This window comes from Prinia subflava, chromosome Z (assembly GCF_021018805.1).
Source record: "Prinia subflava isolate CZ2003 ecotype Zambia chromosome Z, Cam_Psub_1.2, whole genome shotgun sequence".
Classification (NCBI taxonomy): domain Eukaryota; kingdom Metazoa; phylum Chordata; class Aves; order Passeriformes; family Cisticolidae; genus Prinia; species Prinia subflava.
The window spans coordinates 37,495,385-37,511,575 of NC_086283.1; the positions used below are offsets into that span (position 1 = coordinate 37,495,385).

Sequence of the window (16,191 nt, forward strand, 5' to 3'; positions counted from 1 at the left end):
CCAATGACCAACGCAAGGCAGAATTTGCCAGTTTCAGAGCAAGGTCTGCTAAGTGAGGTACAACTTCCATCTCTTCGTAGAGGCTGGCACGCTACCATCTCCCTTGCAGCCGCCCACCGCAGCGGCGGAGCATCGCCTGCGCGGGGTCCGCCCGGCCCGGGGCAGCGCGCCCCCGGTCCCGCCCCGCGCGCACCCCGAGCGCTGCACGCCCCCGAGCGCGGCGGCTGCGCGCGGGGCCGGGGCTGCCCCGGCGGGGTGGGGCGGCGCATGCGCGCCCGCGCTTGTTTGTCACACGGCTTATAAGGCGGAGCCGGCGGCGGCGCGGCAGCGCCTTTGTGGGGACACGCCGCGTCGGCAGCAGCGCCGCCCGCGCCGCGGCCGGGGCTCCCCGCCGCCCCCATGAGCCGCCTGTAGGGTCCGCGCCGCAGTACCCCTGCGCCCCAGGGGCTCGGGGTTGGTTGTTTTTGGGTTCCTCTTTTTTTTTTTTTTTTTTTTTTTTTTTTTTTTTTTTTTTTTTTTTTACACTTTGCTATAAAACCATGGTGCTGGGGAAGGTGAAGAGTCTGACGATAAGCTTTGACTGTCTGAATGACAGCAATGTCCCCGTGTACTCTAGCGGGGATACAGTCTCAGGAAGGGTCAGTCTAGAAGTAACGGGGGAAATTAGAGTGAAATCCCTTAAAATCCATGCGAGGGGGCACGCTAAAGTGCGTTGGACTGAATCGAGGAATGCTGGATCCAACACTGCCTATACACAGAATTACACCGAAGAAGTGGAATATTTCAACCATAAAGACATCCTGATCGGCCACGAGAGAGGTAAGCGCTGCCCTTAACTCTGCTGCTTTATTTTTTATGGAAAAAGAAGCACGCCTCTTCGTATTACCCCGGTTTAGCCCTTTCTTCTGCATTGGAGAGCAGGACATGCCCAGGGTCGTATCTTGGCGATGGAGTTACAGGAAACGCATTTACTAAGTACCTGCAGGCAGGACTCCACTAACTACTTGCCCCTCCGCCCGGCCATATATTAATAAGTTCGGGGGTTTTTTTCTAATGCTTTATTTTACTGTTTTTTCTTGATAATATTTAGTAGGATTTGCCGTTCCGTGGGGAAAAACAGCTGTAAAGTCACAGCTAGATGGGTAGTGGACTTCATTGGCAGAATCCTAATAACAAATTTTAAACACAGTGAAAGCATAAAATCCATACTTTCTGACACATGCGGAGTTCTGCAGATGCTGTTGGGGTGATAATACAATGAATTTTTCAGAATGGCTGATTATTGGCAAATGAAAGAGTCTCCCTGTCTTATTTTGACATATCACCACCCCACGTGTAATTTTTTTGCTCATTTCAGTATTACCCTAGTCCTAATAAAAAGCTTTAATTTCTTTGGGCCGCCCATACACCCCGCTCGGCAGTGGGGGTCACCCCGATGCAAAGATATGTCCGAAAAGCCCTTGATGGGGAGCAAAAGGAGGGGGAGGAGAGAGAGGGGGGAAGTGGTGTTGCGTAATTGGGAGCATCTCTCCCAAAACTGGGGAGATGAGGACCTCCTGCTCCCCACTTCCCACTCGAGCTGCTGTGGTGTCCCCACGAAGTACAGGCCCCTTCCCGGGAGCGGGGTGGAAGCGCCGTGGCCCGGGGGTTCTACGTGTTTTTCTATTTCTTTTTCTCCCGAACTTCGCAGCCTTTGTTCGAAGCGGTTCAATCCTGTTTGGGACCGGCTTGGAGGAGGGGGGTGCGCCGCCCGCTCCGCGCAGATTGGCCGCACGCGTCAGGTGGTGGCGATGACTTAATTCCCCAGCGCAAGAAAATAATGTTAAAAACCGGTTATGTAATTTTTTGTGCTGCTTGTCCCCCCCCAGCCTTTTTTTTTTTCTGAATATGCATCATATACACTGCAGCGGTGCGATATTTCTCGTTCTTTCTGGTAAAAGAAATTAATTTTTTAACAACTCCGCGCCCCATCCCACGGTATTCCCGAGCCCAACGCCGTAGCAGAGCTCGGGGCTTTTCTCTTTTTTTGCTTCATGCCTAGCGCACAGCGCGCTAACGAGATGACTTGCGGCTCCCACCCGTCTCCTGCCCCCCGCCTCAGAAATCTCTCGCCCTGTCAGCGGGCCGCGGGTTCCAGGAGCGTGACCACGGCAGCGTGCAGCCACGCCGGAGCCGCCCGCGGCGGGGGCAGCACGCGTGGGAGCGGGTGGGACGGGGCCCCGCGGAGCCGCTGCCGGCGCCCGCGGCCGCGTTTCAATGACCGCCCCGAGCGCAGCCCCGCGGCCTGGCCGCGCCCCCTGATTGGCCGGCCGCGGTTTGTTGCCCTGTTGCTAAGGCGATGCCCGCCACTGATTGGCGGGGCGCTGGCGGCGGGGGTGAGGGAGCAGGTTTCGCTGCCTGCCCCCGCCGGCCAGGGGCCGTTCCCCGAGGCGCTGGCGCGGCACGGAGCGGCTCGGAGAGGGAGGGCGGGGGGACGCGCTGCCCTCAGTCACGTCCCTGCCGCCTCCCGTCGCCGGTCCCATCCCCTGAGGTGTCTCGGCGCGGCGCGGGCGGCGGCAGGGCCCGCCCTCGGTGCGCGGCCGGCGGGCGCAGCGCACGCCGCGTGTGTGAGAGCGGCGGGGCTGGCGGCGCTCCGCGCGCGCCGGTTCAGGCCGGTCGGCTCCTGCTCCAGCCCGCGCTGATTGACAGCTCAGCACTTGTTTACCGCGGCGTGGCGGGACTGCTGAGCTGGCAGGAAGGGGGGGGAGCCGGGCCCGGAGAGCGCAGCCACGGCCGAAAGCAGCACTACCCCCACCCTCCGCCCGGAACAAAATTAAACAAAAATTAATAAATCGTACTTACCGAAAAAATCCCAAACGCAAGCCAGCCGTATAAGAACCCACCGCCACGCCGACGCACTGTCTTGCCTTTTCAGCAGATTTTCCTGACCTACGTTCAGTAATGTTGAGTGCTGATGGAGCATGTATTTCCACGTCTTGCTGCTGGGAGATTTTTTTGTTTCGTTTATTTATTTTTAAAATTTTCGGTTTAAAAAGTCGAGCATCGGTCCTTCTGTAGGACAATAGGAACTTAGAACCCTCCTGCGTGCCTCCATTAATGCTTCAGACTATCACAGATAAGCTGTTCCCTTTCACTTTGTCTCGCTATATCCCCGTTTGTAATTCCAGCCCTTTTTATGTGTGAGATGCTCGTTTTTCACTCAACTTCTATTTTCACCAAGTCAGCGTTTTTCTGGTTTTATGTCAGAATAAACTGCGGTTTTCTTGTGGCATCTGAAGCTGGACAAGTAATCATGACCGTAAACAAGGGTCAGCATTCCTGGCATAAAACCAGGGTGTATCTGGGTCTTTCTGTCTGAGCAAGATCAGTTAACCTACTAAAGAAAGACAAAGTTTAGCTCTATATAGCATTAATTGGGCAGCTTGTCGTTTCCTATGCCTCTGAATGTCTGGTACTTTTCTGGGTGGTGCTTATGCACCCTTACTGCTTTCTCACACGGTTTTGGGGGTTTTTGTGTGTGTGTGTGTGGTTATTTTGTGATTAATGTCTGGACACGGTTGCCAGGCAGGAGATACAAACTGAATTTCTAAATTTAATCTTTAGCAGCAGACTCGATACTGTTAATGCTGGTAAAAAGCCAGCTCTAGTTCATTCTCACTAGCAATTGCTGTGGAAAGCAGCATGATTTCATTTACAGACCTTGCATGGAGGCCTTGAAATGGCAGCAGTTGAAACTGTGTCACTGTTCGGACGCAGGTTTATATTAGAATAAATTTATCTCTGGTTCTCTGAGACAGAGCTAGCAATCTTGCCTACCTTTTTGCCAGTCAGAGTTGTCCTGCGTTCTGGCAGTTAATAACTAATGGACTGGGACCCTTGTTTCTGGGACATCCCATTTGTTGGGTGTTGTAATGTGTGAGCAGATTGCTTTTTTCTGGAAAATAAGTCCATGCAAGGTACAATGTGTGCAGCTGGATTAGTGTATTTTTTTTTCTCTTAGATGATGACAATTCAGAAGAAGGCCTTCACACCATCCATTCAGGAAGGCATGAATATGCATTCAGCTTCGAGCTTCCACAGACGTAAGTACAACTCACAATCCTGCACACAGGGCCCTGCTGCCCACCCACCTACCTGACCAAAACTCCTGCTGTGGGTGGAGGGGAAACCTTTTCAATGGTAGTAGGAATTGTGCTCCAACATGCAGTAGAGAACATAATCTCATTAAACTGAAGAGGTTGCTTTTACACTGGTATACCCATCCTTTTTTTTTTTTTAAATTTCCACAGAAAAGGAGCTCACTGCTGCCTAGTTGCTTACTTTCTTTTTACCAAATCTCATCGATTCACTAGATATTCTAGTCTGTTACCTCTTCCCAAGAGAAGGGAGAGGAATTTGAACTAGCACTGGAGTCCTGCAGAGTGGCTGAGATACTTTCTACCTCAGCCATTTTCTTGGGGCTATGCAGACCAGCAGAACTAGAAATGAGATGTCAGTGGAATTGTTTGGGCTGAAGTCTGGAACAGATGTGGCAAGATTATTTAGATTTCAGCAAAAGAGGAGGTTGTTCTTACTCAGATAGGATGTAGGTACTCAGGGTGGCTATTTATGCAGAAAGCCAAGATGGAAACAAATTTAAGAATGGGTGGATAAAGGAAGAATTCTCCTACCAAATCCCATTTGTTTTAGAAAATAAAGGCAAAGAAAGAGTAAGAGTAGGAGTTTGGTCTGGTAAGATAGAAATTGTTGCTCCACTCCTGTCTGAAACATGCAGTGTAGACACTGTGGGTGTAACATTGGATGTAGTAGAGTTACCAGTATGAAAATGAGCTAAAAATACAAGTTCCAGTAAAATCAGATACACAGGAAAAGGGAGAGTATGGGTATGGATGAAAAATGAGCCTTTTGCTGTAAAAGGCAAGTCATTAAAAATTTGAAAGTCACTGAAAACTTGGCAGTTTTATGTGAATAAGCTCAGTGCCTAATATTAAGGTTGTTTATTAGAGGTGCTAGTTTTAGCAGAATGTGCAGATGACAAACACTTAAAATTTCTAAGTGAACAGCACTTCGCTGTTTCAGTTTAGATTTTCTGTGAAGACCTGTGGACGTGGAGATTTTAAAGGCAATACAGCAATCTGTGAAAATTTCAGCTACAAGTAGTAGTAAGGCCAGTACTGATTTTTCCCTTGAGTTTAAAGGGGCATTTAAAAAACCAACAACAACAAAAAAAATAAACAAATGCAAAACATTAGAAAACATGAACATTAAATGCTTAGCTTGAAGTGAAACAGCCAGATGGGAAAATATCACAAGCATTGGTCATATCATAGGTTCTTTTTAAATGCCGTGAAGGAATAGCTGTTAACCCAGTTTTTAATAATACTGGAAAAACAAAGGGTGATATTAAAAGCCTGAAGTTTTGCGCTGCCTACTTATTTGCAATTTTGTGCCTATAGAATACTTCCAAAACTGATGTAAACTTCAGAGCAGCAGTGGAAAGATGTGCATCATCCTTAATGATTTTTCCTCTACAGAATATGGGCTAGAACGAAACACTGAAGTTGGATTAGAAAACCCTTTAAATTTCATCATTAAGGAAAAAACCTAAACATTTCAAATGTGCAAATTAAGAAGTCAAAACTGTAACTGAAAGAAAAATTCTAGTAAAGTACTAGCATGGCTAATACTACTTTCTATGGAAAATATGGAAATATTATAAATAGTTTATTTTAGTAAGAGTGCATTCAGAACATAGTAAAGTAGATAAAAAAGAAATAAAGAGAACAAGTTACAGAAACAACTGTTAACTGGAAATAATTGAACTACAAAGATACTTTATCTTTCATTTTGTGATACTGCAGTAAAAAAGGCAGTGCTCACAGGTCTGGAAAAACTACCTATATCACCTTTTCTCCAGCTTCTAAAATAGAATTCCTTGGTTTGACAAATTTCAGAATAGTCTTCATGATTTTACATGGGTGTGTATGTATAAGTATAAATATGCATATATATGTACGTTCTCAGGTATTATGAATGTTTTAAGCTGTCTCATCAGAGTAGAGAAAGATTAGAAGGTGCTCAAAATAGCCTCTCTTCAGAACTCCAAGTTGTAATATTTACTCTGCTTAAGGTGAAACCAGCACGGAAGTGCTGAGTTACAGCTAAAATTAACCTGATGGTGAGCTACTGACCAAGTAAATAATACACAGTGGTTTACAAAATGGGATGTCCAAAACTATAATTGGTTGATACTAATAGTAATTTTAAATTGGTAGTCAAAAGGGCATGCTTTACCCTAGATGTGGAAGTGGCCTCTTAAGCTTAAAGAAAATCTATGCTCTCCTGGCATTTTCTAGTACAATTCTTTAATTGATTCTTAAAATCTATGCAAAACTATAGTAGGATAAATTGGAGATGATTTTTTCTCCCATCTTTAATATTGAACTTTTCTGAGATATGCTTCATTAAGTACTACAGTGCATTAAAAATGCAGTTCTATATACTAATCACTGACTTGATCAATTGTCTCATTAGACAGAAGGACTTTACTCAGTTTTGACCTTTGTGTCCTGCACAGACCACTTGCTACCTCATTCGAAGGCAGACATGGCAGTGTGCGCTATTGGGTGAAAGCCGAATTGCATAGGCCTTGGTTTCTACCAGTAAAATTAAAGAAGGAATTTACAGTCTTTGAACATATAGATATCAACACTCCTTCATTACTGGTAAGAATGGACAGAATTATTCATTTTTTTGTTTCTGGCATTAAAAAATAATGAAGTTTATTAACTGAAACAGTACCCATATCTAATTTTACCTAATACGTTACCTAATATTTATTTGATACTTAATTACAGCCAATGTTCTAAGTATTACATTAGTTCTGCAACTCTTTAAGTACTCCTATTTTGAAAGCTACGTTTTCCTGTACTGGAGTTGCTTCACTTTTAAGATATGTAAAATGTTTTTCTCAATTTAAATTAATATTAAATAGTTAAATGTGAGTAAGAAGGAAAATTTTGAGAGCTGTTCCTCTTCGATTCTGAATAAAGAACAATGAAATTTAAAAGAATTAGTGTGACAGACTGCAAACTTAAAAATGCAAAGTAAATAATGTACTCGTGTGCATAATTGACAATTTTCATACGGATAGTTTTCTACCAATGGGGAGAAATTAGCACAATGCTCTATGATCTTCTTCTGAAATGACATTTCATTAAAATAATTTCAGAATCACAACTGCTTTCAATGAGGATTTTATTTCAATCAGGCCTAAAATTCCATTCCCCTCCACTCTTCAAATCCACCCCCCTTAAAGAGGAGAAAAAATCACAAAATCCATTGAAATAGGTTTCTTGTGTGTATGGGCAAAAAATCAGACTTGCAAGGGGACACTGGCCTTGCACAAATTCCATTAAAATCAAGACTCATTTGACTTTAATGGGCTTTGGATCAAGTCCTAAATCCTGGTGTCATGTAAAGTAACAAAAATCTGTTTAATACAGATGAAACAGGATCATTTTGAAGCAGGAAATAGCAGGAGTCAAGGTTAGAGTACTTCAGTTACTGTTTCTGAAATATTATAATGGATAGACGTTCTAGTTTACTAGTAAATTAAAAGCTCTTCAACGATATGGTGGGATAGGTAGGCTGTAAAGCCTTTCCTTAAGCTGTGCTAGATTTAATTATGTATAAAAACTTGTTTAAAATGGAACTGTAGTATGAAGTGTAGCAAAAAAGCAGTTAATAAGTGTGAAATTAGAATAAAGCTTGTAGTTTACATAGCGCAATTTGCTTGAGGTTTCTCCCTCTAAATAAAACTAGATAGGCTTATCAAAGTGCATAGAAAGTATATAATAAATTTGTGTTGTGTGTGTGTTGATTAGAACACATTAAAAGATTCATGGAGCACTATATTAAATTGAAAATACTCTTCTTTTCTTGCAGTCACCCCAAGCAGGCACAAAAGAAAAAACTCTCTGTTGTTGGTTTTGTACCTCAGGCCCAATATCCTTAAGTGCCAAAATTGAAAGGAAGGGCTACACCCCAGGTACGTAACAGAAGTAATTATAGGAAATGTTTTTCCTTCCCTTTTAAAATGACAGTTTGTACTTAGCTGCTGTTACATAAAAGAAACACTTAAACTATTCTTACTGTTTTAATCTGCATTCATCTGTCCTGACTGTTTTAAACCCCTAATTTTGTTAGCTTGCTGTGTCTCCATATTGCTAAAGATCATCTGCTTTTATTTGGCCTGTGCATTTTTCTGTTAGATTTACCTCATGGTGACCTTACTCTTGCTAGCATCAGCAGTTGTTGTTAAAAGTATGGCATGTTGCTAATGCTTTATAATAATACAGAGTATGTGGAAATTTGCTTCAGTTGCCTTTCAAATACATGGATAAAATGAAATTTTGCTTTGTTTCAGGTGAATCAATTCAGATCTTTGCTGAGATTGAGAACTGCTCTTCCCGTGTGGTGGTGCCAAAGGCAGCCATTTACCAAACACAGGCATTTTATGCCAAAGGGAAAATGAAGGAAGTCAAACAGCTTGTTGCCAACCTGCGTGGGGAATCCTTGTCATCTGGCAAAACAGAAACCTGGAATGGCAAACAGTTGAAAATTCCACCTGTTTCTCCTTCAATCCTTGACTGTAGTATAATCCGTGTGGAGTATTCACTGATGGTATGTTGGGTTGTTTCATTGGAGGATGAGTAATTTCCATGATTCTTTGCAAATAAAACATTGTGAATTGCTAACTAGTTATTAAAGAAATACATAAGTTAGCATTAGGTGTCCTGACAAGAATTCTTTAAGTAAATTTAGTTTAAATCTTCCATGTTTTAAGCAAATGTGCTACAAGTACATGGTATTTCCATGTGAGGACTTGTGTTCTTAAGAATATAGAGCTTCCTTTGACTTGGAGGGCTTTTTGTCTGCATGGGGACATTGGCTCTGAAACAAACAAAATGAAATTCCAGTTCCTTGTAAAAAATTCCATGGCTGGAGATTTTAGTCTAATAATTCCAAAGTGCTCATACAAACCTATTTTTAATCTATACCTCTTTGTTGTTGTTTAGGTGTATGTGGATATTCCTGGCGCCATGGATTTATTCCTTAATTTACCACTGGTCATTGGCACCATTCCTCTACACCCGTTTGGTAGCAGAACATCAAGTGTAAGCAGCCAGTGTAGCATGAACATGAATTGGCTTGGTCTGACACTGCCTGAAAGACCAGAAGGTAACCTGACAAAGGAGTCTCTTTTGATTTTTGTGTGTTTATTTGTATTCATTCCTGTCATGCAAACAGACACAAGTTAAATTCTTCATAATAAGGTCCATAGAAAATGCTTTGTGGATGTTTCCTTGCTATCTGCTTGCTCTTTGTAGAGGAGTGGAGTTCCCCTTTTGCCTTCCTCTCTCAGGTATAAAAGCAGTGGAATCCAGCTTCTCGGAAGCTGGTGCAAGTGAAACACAGAATGCCATTGTACCTGAGCAGAATTAATTCTGCTTCCAGTATCACGTCTGTATCCTTGGTTGTATGGCAGTGTAACCTGCCAGAGTAGCAGTTAAGATGACCTTTATTATTCTCAGTAACCTTATTATCTTTGTGAAAAGATAATGTAATCCAGTTCAGTGGGAATCTCTTTTGTCAAAGGAGAAACTCTGTAGCTTCTTCCCTATTTTTGCATATAAACATCTGCGGATTTTAATGTACAAATCCCAGGCTGATGATGGAGTCCAGAGGAATGAAGTGTTCTACCATTCCTGCCTGTAACAGAAATTCAGTATTATGAGTATGCTTCAAGTATGAAGGTAATAATTAACCCACAATGAGCAATGGTCAGTCTGCTCTTTGAGAATTTGAGCATAGTTTTAAAATAAACTATAGCAACTTACCTTCTTTTTCATGTTCAGTAACTGTGGAGAAAAATCATGGAAATAATTTATCTACATGCTGGTGCATTTTACAATATAAAAGTTTTAATATTTATCATGTTGTATGTTTTGACATGCATAAGAACTTGTTGTTCGAGCTGCGTGTGCCTTTTCCCTGCAGCACCTCCCAGCTATGCAGAAGTGGTTACAGAGGAGCAGCGACAGTCCAGCCTTGCACCCTTAGGTGCTTGTGATGACTTTGAGAGGGCGCTTCCAGGACCACTGTTTGCATACATCCAGGAGTTTCGTTTTCTGCCTCCACCCCTCTATTCAGAAGTAAGTACCTCAAAGTATAATTATGAATGCACTGTTTCTCTGAATTCTGTCATGTGGAATAAATGTAAGAAACTGTTCCTACTTTATGAAAATCAGGACAAATAAGCAAAAATATGAAAAGGGGAACAAGTAGCATAGTTTTAGCAAAGTGCAGGTAAATTGCATCAAAAATTTTCCAGGCTTCTTCACTATTCTAATGCTTTGTAGAGATTCTGAAACTGTTTTGCACCCTCTGGGCAACTTACTAAAGTTATATTTTATTAGATGTGTAATACATGACATTAGTGAATACTAACATTTTGAGTCTATACGTGCACGACAAACCATTTTTCACCTCTACTCTCCAGAAGTACTCTGTATTTTTAGTTCTTTATGTGTATTACTTTCAGAATTTCCATGCAGACAAGATAAAAAGGTGTTCCTTCTGGCTCAGATTTCTCTGAACACAGTTCAAACATTTCTGTCTGCAAGTTTAGTTCTATGAAAGTCACTCAATAACTGGGACACAAATTTAGGCTTCAAAAGCTTCAAAAACCATGTTCATATCTTTAAGGGAAAATCAGTGGTATAGGACAAAATATAATAGTGTCCTTTGGCTAAATATTACTGGATCCACCCACTCTTGATTTTTTCTTTTCTTCTTGGAACACTTAATCTGGCGGTGAGTGAGTGAGTGGCATGTTTTTTGTGTCTTGTTTGAGGACTCTTGTATAACAGAAACCCAGGAGTATAACTCAAGGCCTTTTCATTTTAGGCACTCTGAATATTTAGAAATAAGCTTTTCCTTTGTTCTAGAAAAATGTCTTTTTAAAATTACTTACCAAACTTAATAGTGTCCACTTAAACTATATTTCCTATCGAGTTTTGCAGACCTGCATTAGAGACCATGTTCTTCACCTCCTTCCTTTTGTTGAAAGGAAGAGGTGATGTGTGGTACACATGAAGTTCTGAAACATTTTATGGGTTTTTCAGGATTCATTATTTAAAAACTAGTAGAAAAACTTTTTACTAATAAACTTGTGCCTTTTTAAGTACAATGTCTTCTGAAACCAATTTAGTATTTTAAGTTACATGTTCAGTGATGAGTCAGATTGTCTTCTTACTATGCAATAAATAATTTAGAACATTTGTGCGACTACAGCGGATTCTTTTCAATATTCTATTACATCTTTGTGCTTTTCCTTAAGCTACCATCAACCTGTAGTTTAAAATGTTTTACTATACTTAGTAATTTTCAATTCAAAGTTTTATCTGATTTCTAGAGATACTTCAGTCACTTGAATAACCTTTGGATTGGGAATACCATTGATCTCTGACTGTCTTGGACTTAAGAATTTTGGTGTTTGTATTGGTTTCTTTTCTAGCAATCAGTTCTAAAAATACCTTGGGTTGTTGTGTTTTTTCCCCTTTTGTTTAGATTGATCCAAACCCAGATCAGCCCACAGACGACAGACCATCTTGCCCCTCTCGTTGAAGGAATCCATAAGAAGCTGACTTGACTTGGGTTTGGAATCATACCTGCCGTGTTGAAGGTCAAGGCATCATAGTGGAGACACACTTTCAAAGAAAGTGGGTTTGCTCTTGCCTGTGTGGTGAATAAGTGAAAACAACCTGTGATCATGCTTTGAAGCCTACAGTAACATTGTAGGACTGCTCCACATGCTTGAAGAACTGAGCTTTCCCCCCTCCCTCTTACATACTGGCACATACTAGGAGCAGCCTTACTAGCCTACAGTCATGTGTGTCCAAACACTCAAACCACATTAAGAGAGGTTTTGGCTTTCTCTTACGATTTGGAAATTTGCACATGCTTATTGCTTACATTGTGCGGTTCAGTATCACTACAGCTTTTTCTCATTTACGCCGGACAGTTGTTACCCCTTTCTTATTTCTTGTGGTCCGCACAATAAGGGGCAAAAGAAAACTTTTACAAAAAGGAAACAAAAACCCAACAGCAACAGACTTTGACAAATGCACTGACTTTTTTTTTTTTTAATTTAATGTAGCCTGGACTTTACCTGCATATGCACATGCTCAGAATTGTCCTAGTAGGCTGGTCATGTATCACCTCTTCAGCTTGGATCCTATTGTGGATTTATTTACGAACATCAAATGCCTTCAAGCCAATCCTTTTTGCTGTATGTTTTGCAGCCTACTGTAGTAGATAAGCAACAGATATGGGGATAGGGTGGGAGGGTGAAGAGTTAATGAAAGAAACTAATAGACTTCATCAAGATTGTATACTTTCTTGATTTCTTTTAAGAATTTGTTGCCTTTCTACTATTATCGCAAAGCAGCATTTTGTTACAGACTGCCTAAAAATCACTTAATCTCAGGTGAACTCATCACTTGCCAAACTGTTGGAATGCTATTTGTTTTTTTATGTTGCACTGTTGAATTAGTTCTTTTTTTGTTTTGTGTTTGTGTTTTGTTTTAGTTCCTTACTTGAGAGGGCGATCTGGAATAGGGACATACACAAAAGTTACAAAACCCACCTCATTCCCATTTCTCTTTCCACATCATAAAGAAAGATGTTCAAGTTGTGAAGCTCTAAAAAAAAAAGGCATAAATGAAAGCAGCACCAGCAGACACCAGCTCTTCCGCAAAAGACTTCTAAAAGGAAGTGGTCATACACTGTCTAGGACTCACAGGCAGATCAATATCTCAAGTAGTAGGGATAGGAAGGGAAAGTAAATTTATTTTTATATATAGCTACTTAATCACCAAAAATTCTATATGTGATGAGTCTAGTAGAAAGTATATTTCAAACTACAGGAAAAGCCTTCTTTTATGCTAAGAGCTCAGTTTGTGCACTTTGTATTGCCTTCAGGGTTTACAAGATTAGAAGTATATTTAAAGTGGGAAAGATCAGTGTTACCAACCGTACTTAAATACGAGTTAGCTGGAAGTGCTTTGATGACTGCATCTTCTGTGGCACCCTCAAGACCTTTAAAACAAACAGAACAGTGAATTATACCATGTATTCATACAGAGTGCAAGAAACCATATGGAAAGAGCACTTGCCCTTGAGTGTGCCCCAGGAAGAGGAGTGCAGTGGAGTCATCACCTGTGCTAACAAACACCAGCGCTTACGGGCTAGAGATGTACAGTGGAAGTCAGCTTTGCTCTTCAGAAACCAAGGAACACAGTTCATTGACAAAGGGACACCATTCTGGTCTTGAGTGTTTAAACAAATCAAGATCTAATCCGTTAAATACCTGTCTCCTTGTGCAATAAAAAAGCTCAGAAGAGAGTGGGAGAGGGGAGGCTGGTGTTTCTGCATGGTGCTCATTTTTAAAAACCTCTGCCTTGTTTTTAAGGCTTCATAAATGCGACAAAATAGGCTTTTCCATAAGTGGCCTTTACGAGAACATGAAAGATCATTCATGTTTTAAAAATGACAACAGGGTGATAAAAATACAAATGAGTCGCGTTTTAAGTGATTCAGTTAAAAGGCTTGGGCTTTGAGCGGGAATATTGGCAAGAAGGAAATTGGATGATGTTACTAGGCCAGTTTTGTGGATGTCCCTTCCCTTTACCCTCTCCAGCCAGACAAGTTTTAAAGCTGATGGGATTGTTGGTATAAAAGGGCATTGGGTGGTTTTACTTTTTTTTCCTTTTTTGTTATTTTTACAGACTAGGGAACAATTGCTGATATACATAGCATTAAAATACTTACCACAATACAATGGAAAATTGCATATGAGGCAGGATTGACCAATATCATAGTAATTGACTTGGCATTACAGCATTTGTGATTAGAATGAAAAATTGTATGAGCTTATCAATAATTTAAATTACATTGTTACTCAGAGGCATTACTCTTCCAAAAATATTGGTCAATTCTCAGCATTATAAAGTTTGAGGTTCACAGTTTTAGCCCAGTATTTGATAGAGAATTCTGATCTGAATTAGGAAAAAGTAAGTAAAATCCAAACATTAGCAAAACAAAGTGCAATATTAAATGTTTGCTTTATAGATTATATTCTATGGCTGTTTGTACTTTTTTTTTGTTTTTAGTTTTGGTGCTGAATATGTCCTTGTAGACTCTTTGTTTTAAGAAAACAATATGTGGAAAACAGTTTAATTTTTCCTATTGCTCTTCCTTGTGGAAAATAAACTTTTGTAAAAAAAAAAAAAGTTTTTAAATGTTATATCTATGCATAAAATAAAAACCCACAAATCTCACATAATAGAGAACTTACTGCAGGAAAATATGTATTGCTAGAACTATACCACTGAGTACCACAGGTGTCTAGTTTTGGGATCCTGTCTCTTTTGTATACGTCACTGAGGTCATGGTCGCAGATCTATGCCTTTTTAAGACTGCATTTGTATCACATTACAACTGCAATGACCCTATTTTGAGGTGTCTGCTCCTTTCCCTGAGGATGCGGCAAAAATTTTGGGAGGATAGGAGGAAATTGAGAAGTGACATTAACGGTCTAGTTTGCAGATGGAATTTTCACATGAAGTTTGTTGACGGGATGTAAAAGGTGTCCATTGCTGCTCCCTTGGAATTGAGATGTCAAAACGTCCTCCTGTGCCCTGTGCAGTGTTGCTGAGTCTCCCCAGTGCGCCAGCAGTGTGGCAGTGCCAGAGCATGTCCTGTATGCCACGCACAGGCAAAATAGATTGTCGTGCCTTCAGGATCAGCATGTCATTTGACCTGTGAGAAGATCTGGGGCTTGAGTGGCAGGCCTGTCCTATGTGCCTGTGTTGGTGTTTGGGGTACTGGGCCACTGTGTTCCCACAGTACTGTATCTTCAGTGATGCAGCTGCTGTGTGGGTGGCACAAACATTGATCCAACACCCTACATAATACAAACAATAAGACTTTCCTCTCTGAAATAGAGCATTTCAGCTTAATTTTGAGTTTGTTTTTAGTGAAGAATGCAGACATAGTTAATTCCCTCCTTACAAATAACACTGTTAAATCATTTTTGCCTAAGTTCAGGTTAAAGCCAATAAGAAACATGAAGGTTGTTGTTTTGCTAATCTGCTTGGGAATCTGTTAGTGTTTAATGTCTACTAGCTAAGAAGGACTGTGCAACTTCTCACTAACTGCCCCACCAGTGGATTGGGGAAAAGAGTTAGAAGAGTCAAGTGAGAAGACTCATGAGTTGAGATACAGACAGTTTAATAAAGCAAAAGCCACAGACACAAAGCAAACCAAGGAGTTCATTCCCCATTTCCAGTGGACAGTCTTCTGATCAGCCATCTCTAAGAAAGTAGGACTCCATCATGCCTTAATGGTGACTTGGGAGGACAAACTCTATCATTCTAAATGTCCTCCCACTTCCTCATTCCCACAGCTCTATATGCTGAGTATGACACCATATGTCCTAGAATATCCCTGTGATAAACTGACCCCAGCTGTGTCCCTTCCCAGCTCCTTTTCTGCCCTCAGCTTACTCACTGATGGGGTGATTCAAGAAGCAGAAAAGGCCTAGATGTCTTCTGAGCTCTGCCCAGCAGTAAATAAAACATCTCTGTCTTGTCAATGCTGCTTTCTGTGCAAATCTGAAACACATCCCCGTAATAGCTACTGTGACAGAAATTAACTACCCCAGTCAAAACCAGAACAAGCTCCTTCATAGATAAGTGTCTATGTATAAATATGTAATATATATTTAATATATGCACAACCCTTCTTAGACATTTCTAGTGCTATGTGACAGAATTTAAATTAACAGCATTTAAGGGACACTCTTCTAGCAGTTCTGTACAACATCTGGAAGTCGTACATTTTCAGACCAGCACCTCTGCCTAACAAACTTAGCTGTATTGTCAGTGTTACTATAAATTTGTAAGTTACCAACGTTTTATTATTTGAGAATTTTTAAATGCAGATGTTTATTTCTTTATATAAATAGTTTAAATGTAAATATACAAACATGTTACATCTGTTACACCAGGATGTAAAACTAATGGCTCTTCCACATCAGCCATCCATTGAAGTGTACAAAACAGC

General features: G+C 41.1%; 1 protein-coding gene across 1 annotated transcript; it reads left to right on the forward strand.

The window, feature by feature from the left end:
• Window positions 1-321: 321 nt before the first annotated feature.
• On the forward strand, window positions 322-14,357 carry ARRDC3 (arrestin domain containing 3). Its single transcript, XM_063421770.1, has 8 exons — window positions 322-819; window positions 4,001-4,082; window positions 6,578-6,725; window positions 7,948-8,050; window positions 8,429-8,685; window positions 9,081-9,243; window positions 10,063-10,217; window positions 11,635-14,357. The coding sequence occupies exons 1-8, from the start codon at window positions 540-542 to the stop codon at window positions 11,689-11,691; spliced, it is 1,245 nt and encodes a 414-aa protein (XP_063277840.1). The 5' UTR covers window positions 322-539; the 3' UTR covers window positions 11,692-14,357.
• The last annotated feature ends 1,834 nt before the right edge of the window (window positions 14,358-16,191 follow it).

Coding starts and splice junctions, on each gene's coding strand:
- ARRDC3 (XM_063421770.1), top strand. CDS start 540: ATGGTGCTGGGGAAGGTGAAGAGTCTGACGATAAGCTTTGACTGTCTG. Junction 9,244..10,062: donor ACTGCCTGAAAGACCAGAAG/GTAACCTGACAA, acceptor TTTTCCCTGCAG/CACCTCCCAGCTATGCAGAA. Junction 10,218..11,634: donor CTCCACCCCTCTATTCAGAA/GTAAGTACCTCA, acceptor CCTTTTGTTTAG/ATTGATCCAAACCCAGATCA.